At 45.5% G+C, this 20,910-nt stretch overlaps 1 protein-coding gene and 1 long non-coding RNA gene across 4 annotated transcripts in view; both read right to left on the bottom strand.

The window, feature by feature from the left end:
- Positions 1–1,299: 1,299 nt before the first annotated feature.
- The window catches only part of LOC5510174 (sushi, von Willebrand factor type A, EGF and pentraxin domain-containing protein 1), a 30,834-nt gene continuing 11,223 nt past the window's right edge, over positions 1,300–20,910 (bottom strand). Inside the window, exons 4-8 of one of the 3 annotated variants that reach the window (XM_048734141.1) lie at positions 20,352–20,678; positions 19,456–19,566; positions 11,143–11,386; positions 2,426–2,544; positions 1,300–1,689 (exon numbers count right to left, since the gene is read on the bottom strand). In XM_048734141.1, the coding sequence (XP_048590098.1) occupies positions 1,658–1,689; positions 2,426–2,544; positions 11,143–11,386; positions 19,456–19,566; positions 20,352–20,678 (833 nt within the window). In that variant the 3' untranslated portion in view covers positions 1,300–1,657. Of the gene's footprint in view, positions 1,690–1,969; positions 2,545–11,142; positions 11,387–19,455; positions 19,567–20,351; positions 20,679–20,910 lie in introns of those variants that run through there. The other 2 variants (XM_048734140.1, XM_048734139.1) reach the window with 2 other exon arrangements.
- LOC116616996 lies at positions 13,746–16,310 on the bottom strand. The gene is made up of 2 exons (XR_004295568.2): positions 15,718–16,310; positions 13,746–15,534 (listed from the first exon to the last, which is right to left on the bottom strand). It is a non-coding gene; the product is annotated as an uncharacterized LOC116616996 (long non-coding RNA).

The following is a 20,910-nucleotide window of genomic DNA, read 5'->3' as shown; positions in this document are numbered from 1 at the left end:
ATAATAATTCAAGTTTATTCACATATGACCTCTCGCAGTGTTTCGACTGAATTACAGGTAGAGACACAAAGCTATACTAGCAGCATTACATTACATTAAAGCACTTGTGCGTGACAAAGTCTCTTAGTCTGTTGGTGCGCAAAGACTGCAAGCTGGCCGAGCCCCTGCCTGATCTTAAAGCGTAGGTTATTGCCCTAGTAATCGTTCCACATCAGACACGGAAAGACACGGAAAGATAGTCATGTCTAATTTAGCTATTGTTATAGGCTCGTGCCAAAATACTTACCACGGCTCTCCTAAACTCGCCCTGATATTCCACCAAAGCGGGCCACAATGGCACGGTCAAACAAAATACCAGAGCCTGATAATGTGTTTTGATATACTAAGAAGTAGGCATATTCTCAGCAACATTTATTGCCCGATGAGTTAATAAGGTTTCCTTGATCTATTAAATTTGCAATTTTTCGACTTATATCGAAGCATAGTTATCCACGTAACGCACAGACAAAAGATACAGTATGCTTTGATATGCAGTTTTGTTTTTTGACAGTAATAAAAAAACTGTTTCTTTTAAAATTTCTTGATGTGGTCTACACAACGAGCGACACAACGCAAAACGTTTATAAATGGAATCGAAAGGTAAAAACAAAACTTTACAGGCATTAGAAAGATTTAGAACATATAGGCACTGGAGGTATTTAAAGTTTTGTAAAAAACCTGGAACACAAAAATGGAATCCGGAATCCACGGGAAAAACCCACATGGAATCCGGAATCCACACACTAGGATCCGGAATCCACACACTAGGATCCGGAATCCAGAACCCTATTGGAGAACCTGTCATGGGGCGAAGTAATGTACAGCATCTTTATAGTCCTTGCTGCTACAATTGAAGAAGAACCCGACGGGAGGCATTCACTCCCGGAACACTTGCGGTTATAATTATTTTACTTTCGATTCGTACGCAGGCTTCTCAGTTTCTTCAGACAAAACGGTTCCCTCGACCACAATCAGCCCATTTAAATCCGTATATTCTCTCATTCAATATTATTTTCTATCTGCCTTTTTTTCTGTGTGAACATATGAACTTTGAAGCACTAAAGTGAGACGGTAAAAAAAAAACACATAAAAGCCGTGAGACCGGGTGGGGCCTGAGAGTTGCATGATTTAACTGGATGGATTGTGACACCACAGGGTACCCGCGCGATGACCACAAAACCAAGTCACATAGCTTTACCATATTTCTATACCTATGGGGCTCCGCGCTGGCTCCGCTACAAAGAAAACGAGCATAACGTGTTGAGTTTGGTGAGTTTTAATATCTTCATGCGTTTCTGTGCTAGTATTGGCAATTATAATAAAAAATACAACATAAAGCGTCAAATACAACCCATGTGTCGTCATTCCAACACCTTTTTTTTTACAAATCCTTCATTTATCGCATGCATTCGATGATGAGTTGATTCCCTTTCTACAGCACGAAATAAGACATAATTCGAAGCATGCACATAATTTACATGTATTCGGCATTCTAGGTTGTTTGTCCTTAAAGCCTCCCCCTCTCCTTAAAGCCCGTCGACCTAACTTGCGTGGCACATGACTTCCATGACACATGGCTTGCGTTACACGTGACTTGCGTGACACTTGGTTACGTAGGCTATGAATCCCATGCAAATGAGCTGTTCCTTTCTGTTATGAAATAAATCGGCTTGAATTATGGTGAAAATCAAAACATGTTACGATAAAATGCCTGGATTCTAGTTAATAAATAAAACAATGCAATCTTAAAGTCATAAAAGTATTCAAAGCAAAATTTAAACAACATTGTCACGCAAGTCGGATCAACTAATGCCTGGTGCACACTAGTGACATAATGACATAGGCGCGTGCACCCTTATGTTCATATGTTCTAGTGTGAATGGTTCGACATTTTGCCAAAACTCCAACATAACGACATGAAACTAACGACATAAGAAAAAAAACTTGTTTTTTCTTTTATGTCATAATGTCCATGTCGTTATGTCGGGCTTAAAAGAGTGCGCGCGCCTATGTTGTTATGTCACTAGTGTGCACTAGGCAGGAGGAGGAAATCGTGAACGCCCATTTCTCGTATTGAGAACAGTGCATTGTCAATCAAACCGTTTTGACGTTTAAGGGCATGTTAGTGCGCATTGTGGTTGTATGTTGCCCAATAGCGTTTTACCGGTAATTGTCCCCCATGACAAGGCTGGGTTGCTGTAAACTGAGCCTGTACACCCTTGCTCGTACACTTTGCCCCTATTCCAATCATCAAGATCATATGTCCAGATATTTAGGTTTGCCATGTAGCCGTAGAACAGCTTCGAAGGGTCAAAGTCTCTCCCTACAGATCCCTGATGTTGGCCAATCACTAAAATACTACCATCCGGGCGTAAGGAAGAGATACCTGAAACTACTTTCTCCTCTTGTAAGACTTTGTTCTTGTAAACTTGGAACCTTTCATTTCCATACAAAAACACTAGATGCTGCCAAGTGTTGTCACGGGTAAAGCCCGATGAGAGTGACCTGAAAACAATTAAAAGAATATGGACATTTAACTGGTGGGCAGGGTTGGTAGTAAAAAGCGGAAATGTATTAGGCAGAACGTATTCCAAAAATTACATCCTGCACTTTTATCGCCATTCTAGTTGCAAAATGATTAATTACCAACTAATTAATCATTATTTCTAGCGAGTCATCACAAAACGCAGCCGGTAGTTGTTTTGGTGATACATACTGTTCCACGCTGCAAGTTGACAAAATAGCTTAGAAAACACATAGTACCTACTGAGCAGAGCACTGCTATCTGCCGGGTTTAAGGAAGTGATAACTGAAGCTACCCATGTAAGACATTGTTCTTGTAAACTTGGAACTTTTCATTTTCATACAAAAACACTAGATGCTGCCAAATGTTGTCTCGGGTAAAGCCCGATGCGAGTGACCTGAAGGGGGGAACTGGGGGGTTTCAGAGGAACTGGTGGGAGGCGTGGATCGCCCCTCCGGGCCTCCCAGCCCCGTCTCCCGTCTTAGGCTTGGGAGACGCGAATCTTCCCTCCGAGCCCCCTTAGCTCCGTCTCTAAATATCGAGCGTATAATGTTTCACGTACATGAACAATCGGCAAAAGCTAATGTGGGCCAAATCGATTTCACGTACATGGATGATTTTGGCCAAATCGATTTCAGATAATGTTTCACGTACATAAACAATCGGCAAAAGCTAATGTAGGCCAAATCGATTTCACGTACATAAACAATCGGCAAAAGTTAATGTAGGCAAAATAGATTTCGCGAACACGAATAATCAATTAGGGGCAGGTGTTTCGCGTGCATGAATAATCAATTAGGGCCGGTGTTTCGCGTGCATGAATAATTAATTAGGCGTTGGGTTTGCAATTAGACATTCGTCCTGTGGTATACCGAGCGTTCGAAGGATGGGGCGCGGAAAAGATTACTGCGGGTGGCTAAGGATCGGCCACGCAAACACGTGCGGCCGGAGGTGCTTGGACACCTACTGCAAGGTGCACCTCCAAAGGCTCCGTAAGGGCAGCCCCCTCCCCGTGCCGTACAGGGTCTGCGGCATAGGGACTCAGTCGGAGACGCGGCTGTGTCGCCCCTGCGGAGCGAATCGTAAAGGGCAGAGGATGCTCGGCATTGAGAGGCGCGCTCGGAAGCGGTTCGCACTCGTCCTATCTGACATCGCAGCCCGCGGTGCGGTCAATTAGAGATTGGGTGGCGCAGGGCATACCCCAACTCCCAGTTAGAGACTGGGTGGCTCAAGGTGTGCCCGAGCATGGACGCCTACATAGAGGAGATTCTCGATAGCATGCGCGACAAAGAGGCGCCCGCCGTACTGGCAGGGCTGGTCCAAAACATCCTGGACGAGGACATCGCCGACGATGTCAAACACAGGCTGCTTAAGCCGCTCGTACCGAAGAAGGTGTGGACGGAGGAGGTCTGGCGCGAGTTAGACCCTCTGCTGCCGTCCCGGCAGCAGGAAGGCCCGGAGAGCTTAGACCCCGAGACGTACTACTCTCTCTTCGTCGGCGGCGCCCATCTTCGGTTCCCAAGCGTGGATGCCACTCTACGGGGCCGAGACATAAGCGCCAGTGTTTACCAGGAGATGCAAGATCTTGGTGGGACAGGTGTGATTGCTCTAAAGCCGGTTGTGCGGGGGCCTGATATTAATGACGACGGCTCGGTGTGGTGGGTCTCGCACGAGCGAGAGTCTCTGCGGGCGAACGCAGTGCTTCCGCTGGTGCTCGAGATGGTAGACCCCGACCGGCGTTACAGACTCTTCACGGTCGTTGGTAAGGCCCCCGCAGAGCCATTGACGCCAATCACAGAGGAGGAAGGGCGCTCGGAGCACAAGATCGGTGGGTTGTTAGTCAAAAGGGGGGGGGGGGGGCCAAATCGCAGTCGGCGCCCTGGAAGGCATCGATGTGGGTATTTGGGAGAAGGGGCGAGAGTACCTCGTCTACGAGAGATACGAGCTTAGCCCTTTACCTGAGCAAAATGGTGAGCCTGGGCCAATGTTTGTGCGAGAGGGGGGTGACGCTTTCGTTAACTGTGTTGTGAGCTATGTTGCCGACTTCTTGAGGAATCGCGGCACCTCGCGCTCCCTTGGTCTAACCAAGACACGAGGCAAGATCCTCGAGCGATTTGACAAGAAGCTGGCCACCACGGGGTGAACCAAAGAGGACCTCTTTGAGATGGAAAGGAAGCTCGAGGTAAAGCTAGTAGCCGTGGACGCCCTGGGTAACGTCCTGTAGGACTCGGGGAAGTACGGGACTAAGACGAGGATCCGCATCCCTTGCCACAATAACCACGCCTGGGCGGCGCTTCCGACTGAACCACCTGCGATCGCGAGCGTCCACGGCCTAGACTTCGAGGCTGAGAGGGAGCTCCGTTCGCTATGTCAGGGAGCGGCAGCGCCTCGCGCTACCAGTGCCGCCGCAAAAACTCACGAGGCGAAGGTGCGCGAGGTGCTCATCCGCTTCATAAACAGGGAGATCCCCAGAAGCACGAGGGTCTGGCTGTGTGGGCGTGTTATAGTCACGCACGAAGGCAAACTGTACCGATCGGGACAAGACGGAAGGGCTATCGACAGGGCGTTTACAGACGAGACTGGACATGATCCTCAATGGCTACCTGATGATCACCCAGCCTACCAAGAGTAAATCTAAGTTACGCACTCGATGGGCGGGGCAATAGGGTATCGCTTCAAGAAGTGGACCCAAAGAGAAAACATCAGGCCAACGCCTCCTTACTACAGGGACGTCTGGCGAGCGGCGCAGGTTGAGTCCAAAGTGTGGAATAGCAGGGAAAACTTAGGGGCGCATCCTCATGCTCACATCGACATGCGTGCGGCGTACCTAGGATGCGAGGACAGTGTCTTCGGCGGCGCCTCGGACGCCATTGATCTGGCACGGAAATACGGCTTCCCTACGAACGTGTATCGTATCGCGGATGTTGCGGGACGGCCATTGAGCGAGGTTCTTCAACTGACCGGGGCCATTCAGTTGACCGAGTGGGGGTTCTCTGAGGCCTGCCACCCCTACTCTTCCGGGAGGGTAGGGCGGCACTTGGAACAAAACGAGGGCTGGATCACCACGCCAGAGCTCAAGGACCTGCTAGACTCGGGTGACCTCGCCATGGCCGCGGCGAGGGAGGTGTTGTATAGCGTCGGAAAAAAGGACTCCATCAAGTTCCCCCACTCCGGCCCCTGCGGCGAAGACTCGCAGGGTCGAGATCTCGCTGTGCGTTTCGTAGGCAAGTGCGCTGGCCATGGCGACGAGTCCTCGATCGTAGTCCGCGACCGTGAAGAAGCCGCGTATCTGACAAACCTTCTTGCGGGCACCGACCACTTACTTAACTTCGAGCATGCCGACGGGGCTCATCTGATCCAATACAAAGACGGAGTCCGGCGCTCACAATGGTACCACATCAGGGCCCTCGTCTTGGCGTACACAAACATAGCGTTGCGACGCATGTTGAGGCGGTTCCCTTGCGAAGACGTCCTCCGTGTGTGCACAGATGCCATATACGCAAAGGCGGTGCCCAGTGGTGTGAAGCTCGTGGAGAGAAATCCGAGGTATGGAGAGTGGCGCCACAAGAGGCCTGGGTACGAGTGGCGGCCCGAGGCGGCTTGGGTCCGAAGAGGTCGGGGTGCTTGGCTAGGGAGCCAAGCACTGCGCCGAGTCTGCCGTGCGATCTGGTGGCCGCGACCTCTGCGAGGATGTATCTAGCCGGCCAGGGAGGATCGGGAAAGACCGAGTGGGCGGTGAGCATGTTCCGTGGCCGTAACGCTGTGGTGCTCACCCCCGAGAACGACCTTGCCCACGACCATCGCAACAACCCGCGCCTCGCGGTGAAGGCTCAAACCTACCACCACTACCTCTGTATACCAGCGGAGAAGCCGATAGAGGAGTGGAGACCTTCCGAGCTGGGGCACAAACTCGACCGTCTCGCAGAAGTAATCATCATTGACGAGTGCTGTAAGGTGCAGACTAAATTGCTACGCGTCATCCTAGGGTATCTCGCCACGCGGCCGTGTCAGGTAGTGTGTTGTGGCGACTATGGACAGGTCCCGCCCTGGGGAGATAAAGAGGGGCCTCACGATATGCTCAAGGAGTGGGCACAAGGGAACATCCGCTGGTTCGAGTCCAACTACCGCTGCCTGTGTGAAGACTGCGGAAATCCGTACAGTACATGCGACTGCGGCTCTGCCGCCCCCTCCTGCAGGCTCCACGACATAAAGGGCCGGATTTGGTGTCAGCCAGACTCCCAACAGCTTGAGGTGTTTCGAGAGGATCGGGATGGGGTGGCGTTCGACGCGGCGATCGAGCGGGCCCACCCAAGCGATATGTGGGTGTGCTCGACCAACAAGATGGGGGCCCTTGTCCAGCAGCGATTGGTAGAGCACCACAGGAAAAACTACCCCCGACTGCCAGCAACCATCCGCTTTGACCCCGATCCTAGCGTCGCGCATCGTTATCGCAAGCAAGGACGGCCGGTGCCCGTGTCAGGCAAAAGGGGCAAGAAGGTCGACGCGTACAAAGGCACGGTAGTCGAGGTCCCTCTCGGCGTGGTCCTTAAAGGGCTTCCCCTCGAGTGGAAATACGCGGGCTAGGGGACAGTCCACCGGGTGCAGGGCAAGACCATCCAGAACCCAAGACGTCTGTTTATCATAGACCACAGCTTAGAGGGCTGGATCACAAATGCTGTGTACACCGGCATCTCCCGCGTGCGGCTCGCCGATCAGATAGTCCGCGTGATCCCCCCCGATGACACCCCAGGTGCCTTGGTTCCCACAGGACTGCAGGCTACGCCCAGTGAAGAGCTCATTATAGCGCGAATCAAGCGATACGCTATAGACGACAGGCAAAAGGGTCGCACAAAGTACACGGGACCGCACCACGTTCTGACGGTAGACCACGTACTCGGCATGATTGCTGACGCGGAAAAGAAGTGCACGGTCTGTGGCACTCAGCTTCTGCTTCAGGGGTACACCAAGAGCCATCCCCAATGCTTCAGTATCGACCGGCTGGACGACAGTCAGGGTCACTACAAGTGGAATGTCAGAATTACGTGCCTTAGCTGCAATAGAAGGCACAAGCGCTGATCACGCAACGCGCAACTGCGATCGAGTGAAGCCGGGCTTAGAGTACGCCGTGTAATACAACACAGGCTGTCCGGGCTCCATGACCCTCTTTAGTATTGGGTACGCCTTGCTTGTCCACCACGGGTCCGTCGCTCGCCGTCGGCCCTTGTCCTGAAGGTCTTCCTCGTTTACGGCGATGTACACCTCCGTTCCGACCTCTAAGGGGACCTCTAGGGGAGGCTTTTCGGCTTTGAGAGGCACGCGCCTCAGCTTTATGGCGTCCTCAGGCGCAAGGCCAGTCATGCGAGTCTTCGTTGCGTTCACGTCCGAGATGACGATTGGCAAAGCAGTAACCCACTCGCGGTTTGTCTTGCCGGACGCAAGCTCCCTCGAGTACTGCGCACGAAATAGGCGCTGCGCCAGCCAGCGATGGAAAGACTTGGCGAAAGCTTGGCTCCTGTGGTGCCCTGGTTCAGCCCGTCGGACCTCCACCCCGTGGTGGGTGTGGTATCGACAGGTGCGGAAGAAGTATAAGCGCGCCTTCGCCGTTACCCATGCTGTGTCTGTGGCATCCGGCATCGCTGCAGGGGCGCTTTTCAGCGCAGGGCTGGGAGTCTCTTTGAGTGGGATAGGGGTTCTGATCGGCGCCCCGCTGGCAGGGGTCGCTGGGCTGGTCGGTGTCGTGGGCGCGGGCGCGGGGGTGGTCTCTAGGGGTCTTACGGGCAAGGTGGCTAAACACGAAGACACGATGGTTTTAGCGGAGAGTAAGAAAAACTCGATCAGCGAGCTGGTCTCTAAGGCTCTGCAAGACGGGCGTATCTCAGACGAAGAGTTTCGGCTAATACTTCAGGAACAAGAGAGATACAACACGCTCAAGAACGCTATCAGAGCTCGACACGGCCTCGCACCGCGTGATAAAAAAAGCGGGAAAGGGCCCTCCCTGGTGGCACGCGAAAGGATGAAAAAGAGACTGCGAAAAATTCGCAAGGAGTTCGGGAGCGAGGTGTTCGAGTAGAACTCAAATTTAAACGCCACGCCGGCGGCTTTGAATTTACGGCCGAAAAACGGCTATTTCGCACTCCGTAGGTTGGCGGCCCTCCTCGTTTTCGCGGCCCCATCGCTATTTGCCCCAAAAAGTCGTGTACGCGCAAGTCCTTGGGCTTGCACGCGCCCGGCCTACACCCTAATTATTCATGCACGCGAAACACCGGCCCTAATTGATTATTCATGCACGCGAAACACCTGCCCCTAATTGATTATTCGTGTTCGCGAAATCTATTTTGCCTACATTAACTTTTGCCGATTGTTTATGTACGTGAAATCGATTTGGCCTACATTAGCTTTTGCCGATTGTTTATGTACGTGAAACATTATCTGAAATCGATTTGGCCAAAATCATCCATGTACGTGAAATCAATTTGGCCCACATTAGCTTTTGCCGATTGTTTATGTACGTGAAACATTATCTAAAATCGATTTGGCCAAAATCATCCATGTACGTGAAATCGATTTGGCCCACATTAGCCTTTGCCGATTGTTCATGTACGTGAAACATTATACGCTCGATATTTAGAGACGGAGCTGGGGGGCTCGGAGGGACGATTCGCGTCTCCCAAGCCTAAGACGGGAGACGGGGCTGGGAGGCCCGGAGGGGCAATCCACGCCTCCCACCAGTTCCTCTGAAACCCCCCAGTCCCCCCCTGAAAGTAGCTTTTTTTACTTTTTTGCTAATATAATTATCTGTATGCCCTAATGAAGAGAAGCGACCAGTTGGTATGCACAAGTTTCTTTTTTAGGGTATCAATTTTTGGTCGTTCGGGGAGTATGAACAATGGACACGGAGATGTATGGAGGAATTGGAACAATAAGCTCGGAGGTGTATGGAGGAGTAAGAACAATAGACTCGGAGGTGTATGGAGGAGTAAGAACAATAGACTCGGAGGTGTATGGAGGAGTTAGAACAATAGACTCGGAGGTGTATGGAGGAGTAAGAACAATAGACTCGGAGGTGTATGGAGGAGTAAGAACAATAGACTCGGAGGTGTATGGAGGAGTAAGAACAATAGACTCGGAGGTGTATGGAGGAGTAAGAACAATAGACTCGGAGGTGTATGGAGGAGTAAGAACAATAGACTCGGAGGTGTATGGAGGAGTAAGAACAATAGACTCGGAGTTGTATGGAGGAGTAAGAACAATAGACTCGGAGGTGTATGGAGGAGTTAGAACAATAAGCTTGGAGACGTATGGAGGAGTAAGAACAATAGACTCGGAGGTGTATGGAGGAGTAAGAACAATAGACTCGGAGGTGTATGGAGGAGTAAGAACAATAGACTCGGAGGTGTATGGATGAATAAGAACAATAGACTCGGAGGTGTATGGAGGAGTAAGAACAATAGACTTGGAGGTGTATGGAGGAGTTAGAACAATAGACTCGGAGGTGTATGGAGGAGTTAGAACAATAGACTCGGAGTTGTATGGAGGAGTAAGAACAATAGACTCGGAGGTGTATGGAGGAGTAAGAACAATAGACTCGGAGGTGTATGGAGGAGTAAGAACAATAGACTCGGAGGTGTATGGAGGAGTTAGAACAATAGACTCGGAGGTGTATGGAGGAGTAAGAACAATAGACTCGGAGGTGTATGGAGGAGTAAGAACAATAGACTCGGAGGTGTATGGAGGAGTAAGAACAATAGACTCGGAGGTGTAAGGAGGAGTTAGAACAATAGACTCGGAGGTGTATGGAGGAGTAAGAACAATAGACTCGGAGTTGTATGGAGGAGTAAGAACAATAGACTCGGAGGTGTATGGAGGAGTAAGAACAATAGACTCGGAGGTGTATGGAGGAGTAAGAACAATAGACTCGGAGGTGTATGGAGGAGTGAGAACAATAGACTCGGAGGTGTATGGAGGAGTAAGAACAATAAAGACTTGAATTGAGTTCACTCCTGCGAGATCATTCTTCCTACTCCTCCGATCTCCTCATTCCTTTGTTCCCCGGGGGTTGCCATGGCTATTGGCTTTTATCGGGATTCAATATTACCGAGGGATAATAGCCCTGGGTCTATTTTATTTCAGCAAAATGTAATCAATTTTCAGTAGCCATTTCGTTCAACCGATGTAAAACAGAAGCCTATTATCTTTATCTCTCGTCACTTTTTCTAAGCATTTCAAGGTATATGCGGGTTTTTTTATTTATGGATTACTTGACCATGCAGCGTAACCAAAGACCATTTTTGTAGAATATTTCTTCAACAGAGCCCTGTTAAACTGTCTAGGCAACGGCAGCAAGAAAAGGGAACAAGCGACAGCGTTTTGTGTAAGTGTCGTAAAAATTGGCCTCCGACTAATCAAAGTCCGTTTGCTCCATTTGCAAATCAACCCTTGCATGACGGAAACGTATTTGCAGTTTAAACTTCTCTAGACTTATCTTTGGGTACCGCGTCAACGGTATAAACATATGTTACATTAAACCCCTCCCCTCTATCCCCCTGACACTAAGCGCACCATTGGGGGTGTGTACTTACGCTCCTGCTCCAGCAAACTTGATCTCCGCGACACCATCCTTCTTAATACCGATTGATAGTGCTTCCACGTTCGAGGCCGTTGCGTACGAGAGTATCATAGCGGGGTCAATATCGTCATCTGCATCCATTTTCAGCCACACTGATACTGAAAATTCATCAAACCAACGAAACGGCTTGTCGAGTTGGATATAGTTGGATGTACTTTTGGTTGTGAAGTGCAATACGCATCCAACACCAGATGTCACTTGAAAACAATAGGAATAATAGTGATTAGTGCAGTAAGAACCTCATTATATAAGAACCTTTTTAATTATTCTCAGGGGAAAGTGGCCTAGTTATGATTTTGTGAAACAAGGGAACTGTGATTGTTCACTTTTTGGCTTTGTTTTGATTGACAATTTTAATTAGGAATGTAAGAGATCCATTATTCAGTATTTTGGGTCCTTCCACCCTAATGTCTATCACCCATTCCTTTGTTATTGTTTATAATTAGCTGCTGTATTATTAATACAGCAGTTTATTCGCAAGGAAACTATGAAATATCAATCTACGAATGAAGTTTGATAAGTTATTGACGATATTTGAATTGAAAATATCTTGGTTATTTGCTTAAATTAGCCGATGAAAATGAATGCTTTGTGTTACTCGGCATTGAGCGGGAGCATAAAATGGCGGCGTGATTGGCCTACTTTAATATGACGATTTTTAAACCACGCTTAACAAAGATGGCGGTCATGTTGTTAAAACATTTTGGGGGAGCTTTCCGACATATTGACATGGACATTATGACATAAAAAAAACATGTTTTTTCTCGTTGTGTTCATGTCGTTATGTTGGGCTTAAGTAAAAAAATCGAGCCATTTACACTTAAACATATGAACGTAAAGGTGCACGCGCCTATGTCATTATGTCGTTATGTCACTAGTGTGCACCAGGCATAAGACTGTCGTCATACAGTAAAACCCCGTAAGAAGCACACAGGCAGGGCAGAGGAACATACAGCAGACTAGTTTATATATAGCTTCTTGAGGCATAGTAATGAGGCTCAGACGTGTATTCAAGGGCTCTCTAATTTTGCCCATTTTTCTCCTGTTGACATGCCGTCCTTCTGATTTCTACCACCAAGGGCTGTTTCCTAATGATGGATGGTTCTCTGGTAATGCTTTTTTCCAAGATAGAAGTTTTATTTCGCCAGAAAATAGTACTTTCCAAAGATCATGGGCGACTCAGCCGAAGCAAGATTCCAGCAAAGGGCCAGCAAAGATTCAAAAGCATCCAGCCAGTCAGCTGGACAAAGTCCAACGCGTTCTGATCTATAGATGACACCAATCAACGCTTTGCTATGCTTATTATGCCCTTGAACTTCGATCCATAAATGCTCCATGTCAGGTTAAAGTTTCTCAATGTCTTTCCTACGTTTATATTGAATTGACTCGCTAATGTAGGCTCCAACGCCACCGCCGCGTGTGCTCTCGCGGTTTCGAAATAGAGCTGTGTAACCAGGCAAAGCAGCGTAATCCAGGAGGGCGGAGTTGTCCTTGAGCCAAGTTTCGCTCATTGTGATGATATCCATTGGGAGCTGTGAAACTAGAACTTGAAATTCATTGAAGGATGAAAGCATGCTCTGGGTATTAAAATGCATTATACTGAGATTGTTAGAATGTTCCTTCAGAGTCTCAGAGATGAGTTGAGTGGATTCATAAGCTGAATTGCTGTCCATCTCTTCAAATGACGTATCGATAGATGCAATGTTGTAGAAAGGGAGGACAGAAAGGGTGCATTTAGGACATGTCCATGTTTCATTTACGCATTTAACGTTCAGTTCAGTGCATTTTATGTGTTGTTGACCAAAACATACCTCACAGGCGACGCTCTTCTGGTTTTTCCTAATAGTCTTTTCACAATTATCGCATTTAAGGCTTGCGGGAACCTTATGTATATTCCCGCCTCAAATGGCACGTTACCATAACTTAGAAGATCGGAATCTTGCTATTGTCTGCGGAGATTCTGTGCTAGAAAGAATTTCATGCACCAAGCTATTGGGTGTCCATGTGGATCAACATCTCTCCTGGAAAACACACGTAGACTCTTTGTTAAGCTCATCATATGGGACTTTATCTATGCTACGTCGACTAAAAAATCTGGCACCCTTCCATGTAAGGAAACATCTAGCAGAGAGTTTGGTCCTCTCAAAACTTAATTACGCCTGCATGGTATTCCATCCTCTGCCTGCATATCAGGAAAAGCGACTTCAACGCTTGCAGAATTCCTGTGCTGGGTTCGTAATCAAGAAATTTGCTGGGTTGGAAGACGTCATTAAATTAAACTGGCTTCCAGTTAAAGAGAACGTGAAATTTAATATATTAAAACTTGCTCACAAATCTTTATACAATAATAGCTTTCCTGAATATTTAAGACTAAGTGTTCGCAATGATACTGGATATAACTTGAGGTCATCAGCTGCTCCTGTTTTCTCAATTCCTAGAGAATCTGGAACTTTCCAACACTCAGCTGCCACTCTTTTTAATAAACTTCCACCATCGCTTAGGAACACTTCGGACTACAATGCTTTTTGTAGGAACATTAAGAAGGACTTAAGACAGTCACTTTGAATACACGTTTAATCGACATTTTATATACATATTCTTAAATTGCATATAGATATTATAACTTAGAACTTAATATATTAGAATTTTTTTTATCAGTAGTGTATATTGTAGTGTATATTGTTAATTGTAAGTATCTTACAGAAGAAGAGCCTCTTAATTGTTGGAATCTGTAATAAACCATTATTATTATTATTATTATTATTATTATTATTATTATTATTATTATTATTATTATTATTATTATTATTATTATTATTATTATTATTATTATTATTATTATTATTATTATTATTATTATTATTATTATTATTATTATTATTATTATATATAAGCTACCTTGAACATTTGACTCCCTCTGCCATTTTAGCCTTTTTTAAATCATACAAAAATATGAAAAGAGCCATGCTTAGATTGTTCAAAACTGGTGTGCCAGTACGGATACGGAAAATAAAAAATGTTCAAACAAAAAGAGGATTAAGGTGTTCCACAATAAGTGTAAGGGTTGTCCGATCCACCGACACATTTATGCATAGCATCGACTGAAACTATTACATAATTGTACAACAATTAATAGTTTTACTACAAATTGATTCAAAGCGCATCTCACTAACAGGACCCATAGTGATATTTGTGCCAATTGTGTCATCTCACACCGCCAACCAAACGCGTTCGGGTAAGGGGTCCTTGTTCGGTCCACTGCTGTTCATTTCTTACATAAACGACTTAGCTCGGGCTATAGAATAATTTAACTCCGAAATGAAGTCTATTGACTTGTTAGTGTTGAATAAGCACGTATTCCTACTTCGACTGGATGTATTTGCCTTGGTTTCGCTCCTGCAGGGAGCTCTGTCTCTTCGCGCTTGCGACCTTTCAAAGAACGGGCTTTGTAACCGCCGCCACCTGGTAAATGAGTAACTAGACCACCTCGATTCACAGCGGCGCGTTGTTTCTCTATGATGGGGAAGAGAAAATAACGTGCCGCTGGGAGAGGTCATTCCAGGGTAGGCTTGTATCATGTTGTATGAGTCCATGATCCTTACATTGTTGACTACTGTCCGCGGTTTGGGTTGGCCTTGGTCAAACGAACAGCGCCTACCTGGACAGACTGCAGCGGCGTGCTGTTAGCATCATAGAAAGATTCCAGTTCAGCAGCACGAAATAAGGCGCACTCTCAGCTGGCCCTCTCTCGAATCGCGCAGACAATTTCATATCTGTTTTCTGGTTTTCAAATGCTTAAATGGCATAGCGCCAGCCTATCTTTTAAATAAATTTTCCTTTTCTCGTGTCTTCCATGCCTATAATACTCGTAACAAAGATCAAATCATTGTGCCACTTGCAAAAACGTCTAAATGGCAATCCTCTTTCAGGTACAATGGGGCTTAAACCTGGAATACTTTATCTTTATCTTTAAACATCCGTTCTGTAACTCAAACAATACCTATGTAACTTATGTAATGTATTGTAGCTTAACTTATATTTTCCTATATTATTTTATATTTCATTGCCTCCATTTAAACCAGCTATGCTGAATTGGGTAGCCTGCTTAAATATTGCTAATAAATAAATAAATTAGTTAAAGCAATTGAGGACACTGGAGCGTATTTGAGAACAAGGTAAAACAACGGAAGAGAACAATGCCATGCATTTATTTGTCATAGTATTGGACTAGTAGAGCAGGATGACTTAGAGAAAAGAGGTTATTAACAGGCGCATGTGGTAGATGACTATGTTATATCCTACAGCGAGACAAAAGGAATCGAGGGAGAGGTTTCAACACAGCAACCTTATATATAAGCTACCTTAAACATTATTGGGTTCTCCAGTACACACAAGAAATTTATGCATAGCCCTCATAGAACGGGGTAAACAAAAGGGGTAAAGAGGTTGACAAGCGCAGATGGAAGATGATGGGCCACACCCTACGACAATACAGGATGAATTGAAGGAGAGACTTTAACACAGGAACCTCGTTAAAGGGCACAATTGGGTCATACAAGACTGTCCTAATACAGAGGAACCCGGTTAAAAAGGACATCACTTGGAAACCTATAAAAACTTTCCTAATCCAGTAGAGCTTCGTTAATAAGGACACCGTTGGGACCTACAAGACTGTCCTCATACAATGAAAACCCGTCAATAAGGACATCGCTAGAGCCTCAAAGACTATCCTTATACAGGAGGAAGGAGAGGTTTCAACACAGCACCTGAACAAAAGTAGGAAAATGGAGATGGAGGCCTGAGACGAGTTGGCAAAGGAAAGAAGAAAAAGAGAGAAAGAAACTAAATAATGAAGGTTCTAAGGTTACAGGTCGATATAAGGATGCAAGAGCTGCCAACAGGGAAAAGTGAAAGCATTCTGTGGGTGTTTTTATGTTCCACAATGGAACTCAGAAGATAGGCAATGGATGACAGGTAGCATCTTTACAAACAGAGTAGTTTTACCTGGCGTCTGGAGCGTTTGCCCTGAGAATATGCTCAACAACATTGGTACTCATTACATAAATAACTCTTTTCTAAATCAGTAATATCCCATATCACCATTTTACGCTATAAGCTAAGTTACCGTATAACAACATACATACATGTTGTTTCGCAGTTCGCTCCGGTATATCCAGAAGGGCATGCGCACGAGTAGCCCCCGCCGGACTTCGTACATGTTGCTCCATTTTGACAGGGATTCGATGAGCAAGGTGCTGTAAAAGCAAGAGAAGTTGTCAAGGTTGTTTTAAGTTGCGTTGCGTAACTTTTTGTTATAGACCACCAAAATATTTTTTTTACAAATAACATTTAAAAACTAAAAAGTATCGAAAATGGGGGATATTCTGGTGTGTTTTAGACCACAAAAACTATTTCTTAATGTACAAATATTCATTAAGTATTGAAAATGGGGGAGATTTTTAAGAACGATATGCCAATTGAGTGCGAACTGAACCGGAAGTCGGAAGAGGGGGAGGGGACAAAAGACCTCCTTCCCTTTCGCCACAGGAGAAGAGAGGCCTACAGAAGAGGCTAGGAACGCCTGACATCGCGCACAAAATGAGTCCTCACTCGATAAAGCGCACCTCATTCACAGCCTAGTCAAGTCTGAAAGGGATTTTTTTTTTGTTATCGCGCGGGTATCCTTTGTGTCGCCTGCCCGCACACTTTGCGATAATTTCATAATACGTCTCCTTATTGGAATAATAACACGTGTATACACTTTTGCCTTATCCGAGAATGCTGAATTATTTCATAAAACCCTGACAAATACAGTAAAACCTACAGTTGTAGACAATGTCATTGGACTAGTTATCGAATGAAGACGTTGTCTGGCGATCCATTGAGCAAGGACCTACGACCTACCTCGTTAATAAGGACACCGTTAAGACCTACAAGACAGCCCTCATACTGTGTAACCTCGTTAATAAGGACACCGTTAAGATCTACAAGACAGCCCTCATACTGTGTAACCTCGTTAATAAGGGCACCGTTAAGATCTACAAGACAGCCCTCATACTGTGTAACCTCGTTAATAAGGGCACCATTGGAATGTACAAGACTGTCCCTATACATCGAAACCAAATTTAATAGCATACAAGAAGAGCAGAGAAACAGCAGATCAGTTTTTCATATTGAGGAACTAACTAGTTGCAAGCTGGCTTATATAGAAGCTACCTTAAACATTATTGGGTTCTCCAGTACACACAAGAAATTTATGCATAGCCCTTATAGAACGGGGTAAACAAAAGGGGTAAAGAGGTTGACAAGCGCAGATGGAAGATGATGGGCCACACCCTACGACAATACAGGATGAATTGAAGGAGAGACTTTAACACAGGAACCACGTTAAAGGGCACCTTTGGGACCTACAAGACTGTCCTCATAGAGAGGAACCCCGTTAAAAGAAAAACACTAGGAAACCTATAAAAACTTTTCTCAAACAGTGGAGCCTCGTCAATAAGGACATCGCTAGGACCTCAAAGACTTTCCTCATACAAGATGAAGGAGAGGTTTCAAAACAGCATTTGAACGCAAGTAGGAAAATGGAGATGGCGGCCTGAGACGAGTTGGCGAAGGAAAGAAGAAAAAGATAGAAAGAAAACTAAATAATGGAGGTTCTAAGGTTGCAGGTCGATATAAGGATACAAGGGCTGCCAACAGGGAAAAGTGAAAGCATTCTGTGGGTGTTTTTATGTTCCACTATGGCACTCAGAAGATAGGCAACGGATGACAGGTAGCATCTTATAAAGTAGCGTTTATATGGCATCTCGAGCGTTTTGCCCTTCGACGCACTTACAATATTGGTTCGACATGACGCTAAAACCCGGAAAACGCGCAATTCTAGATATAGAGAGAAGACACAATTTCTTACAATGTCTATAGGTTCCTTGTATTATGGACTAATTTTCAAAACACAAATAAGGTGAGGCCGAAGTGCACATAACCAGATTTTGGCTTTTTAAGATTTAAGATTTTTCCTTGATCATCACGGCCATGTGTATCAGTTCAGGGACGAAAAGCTCAAATTTCAATGACACTTTACAAAAAGTCGCATCGATTAAAAAAAGTCGCACTTGATATTCTGTTTGCTATAAGTTACTAAGTACTCAGAGAAATTCTCCGCCTTATTCGATGTGAAATAGTCTTATTTGAAGCGTCACGTCATGTTTTTCTGTCATGTCTATTGGTACTAATTTCGTGAATAACTCTTTTCTAAATTATCAGTAATAGCTCATATCACCATTTTACGCTAAAAGTTTAGTTAACGTATAACAATATACATACATGTTGTTTCGCAGTTCGCTCCGGTATATCCAGAAGGGCATGTGCACGAGTAGCCCCCGCCGGACTCCGTACATGTTGCGCCATTTCAACAGGGATTCGATGAGCAAGGTGCTGTAAAAGCAAGACAAGTTGTTAAGGTTGTTTTTAGTTGCGTTGCGTAACTTTGCGTTTAAGATCCCCAAAAATATTTCTTTATATACAAATATCATTAAGTTTTGAAAAGGGGGGAGATTTTTAACAACGATATGCGAGTTGAGGGCGAGTTGAGCCGGAAGCCGGAATAGGGGAAGGGGACAAAAGTCCTCCCTCCCAGGTCCCCGCTCTTTCTTGATCACGCCACAGGAAGCCCGAAACCTAAAAAAAGCCCTTTACCCCATAAAAGCCCAAAACACTCCAGAGGCCCGCAGAAGAGGCTGGAAACGCCTGAAATCGCGCACAAAATCAGTCCTTACTAGATAAAGAGCACCCCATTCCGTGAATATCAGTAATAGCTCATATCACCATTTTACGCTAAAAGCTAAGTTAACGTATAACAATATACATACATGTTGTCCGTAGAGAGGGAAGGAGACAAAAGACCTCCCTCCCTCCCCAGGCCCCCACATTTTTGTGACAAGGCCACAGAAATCGAACAAGCCCAAAACCGAAAAACAAAAATGCCCTTTTCCCCAAAAAAAACCCAAAACATTCGAGACGCCCGCGGAAGAAGCTAGGAACGTCTGACATCGCGCACAAAATGAGTCCTTACTAGATAAAGAGCACCTCATCCCGTAAATAACTGTCTTCTAAATTATCATTAATAGCTAATATCACCATTTTACGTTTTTCCGTCATGTCTAATGGTACTAATTCCGTGAATAACTCTTTTCTAAATTATCAGTAATAGCTCATATCACCATTTTACGCTAAAAGCTAAGTCAACGTATAACAACATACATACATGTTGTTTCGCAGTTCGCTCCGGTATATCCAGAAGGGCATGCGCACGAGTAGCCCCAGACGGACTCCGTACATGCTGCGCCATTTTGACAAGGATTCGATGAGCAAGGTGCTGTAAAAGCAAGAGAAGTTGTCAAGGTTGTTTTAAGTTGCGTTGCGTAACTTTGTGTCAAGGTCCTTTATAATAAATGAATACAGACCGCAGTTTTAGCGCAAACTAAACAATAACAAAAAGAGATGAACACATGTATAGATAATTTACGGTACTTATCAAAAACAATTTCTTTCTACGCTATACTTGCAATCTGTTACCCCTTTTCCGACAACGATAAGTTTTAGTAGTTATATCCAGACAGTGAATTTCATTACATATTTTTCATCGCAAATAAAAATTCCGGCAAACTTGAAATTGTCGCGCGAGTTTCAAAATCATTATGGCGTGAGATTGTCAAAACAAAGGGAGTTTAAAGCTGATTTCTCGTTAAGACTTTTAGAATCTAGATAATAATAACGGCTCGGTACAATTGTGTGTAAAAAGCATTTCAAAACGACTTATTATTTTGAGCTCTGGAGCAATCGTGACCAAGGTGGCTTGAAAATTCAGAAATGGTCCCCCTTTTTTCTTTCAGCTGGGGAATATTTTACATTTTAAGCCACAAAAATGACAAAATTAAGAAGAAAGCTGATTTGAGAAAGCCGTTTTATTGGCCTGCTCGGTTATAAAACAACTCCAGCGCCTCGACGCCATTCCAGATGCAAGTAATTTCATCCATTTTTTCTTCACATATAAATATATGAAAAAAAACAGGTACGTACATAGGAATCTCAGCCCGCTGGCTTTTTGTACAGACCGAGGCTTACGCTGGGTGAATAAGAAGTATGTTATGTCCCACATACCTGATGCTGTTGTCGTTAGTGCCGAGGTGGTCGTTGACGATGGTTCTTCCGTGGAAGGAGAATTTAACGAGGTCGTTGGGGAGGCTGCTGTTGTGCTTCCCTCACTCGCCGTTGTAGCTGCTGTTGTGCTTCCCTCACTCGCCGGTGTAGCTGCTGTTGTGCTTTCCTCACTCGCCGTGGTAGCTGCTGTTGTGCTTCCCTCACTCGCCGTGGTAGCTGCTGTTGTGCTTCCCTCACTCGCCGGTGTAGCTGCTGTTGTGCTTCCCTCACTCGCCGGTGTAGCTGCTGTTGTGCTTCCCTCACTCGCCGTTGTAGTTGGTGTGGTAGCTATTGCGATATGAGATTAAAAGAATATTTGATTATATAAATTTATCCATTCTTTTATCATTCTATTTTTTTTTTAAATAAATCATTTTTTAATAATCTGGTTAAGGTTACGGTTTACCTTCGCGACTGTGTCGCGCTAGAAATTAAATGAGCGCCTCAATTTTTTTGGTATAACAAAAAACCGCGCATACTAAGATTAGCAATATAATTGAGCATCTACCCATGGCTTTTT

Source organism: Nematostella vectensis, chromosome 11, assembly GCF_932526225.1.
Source record: "Nematostella vectensis chromosome 11, jaNemVect1.1, whole genome shotgun sequence".
NCBI lineage: Eukaryota > Metazoa > Cnidaria > Anthozoa > Actiniaria > Edwardsiidae > Nematostella > Nematostella vectensis.
Note: the sequence above shows the minus strand (reverse complement) of the source record. Positions and strands in the feature narration are given on the sequence as shown.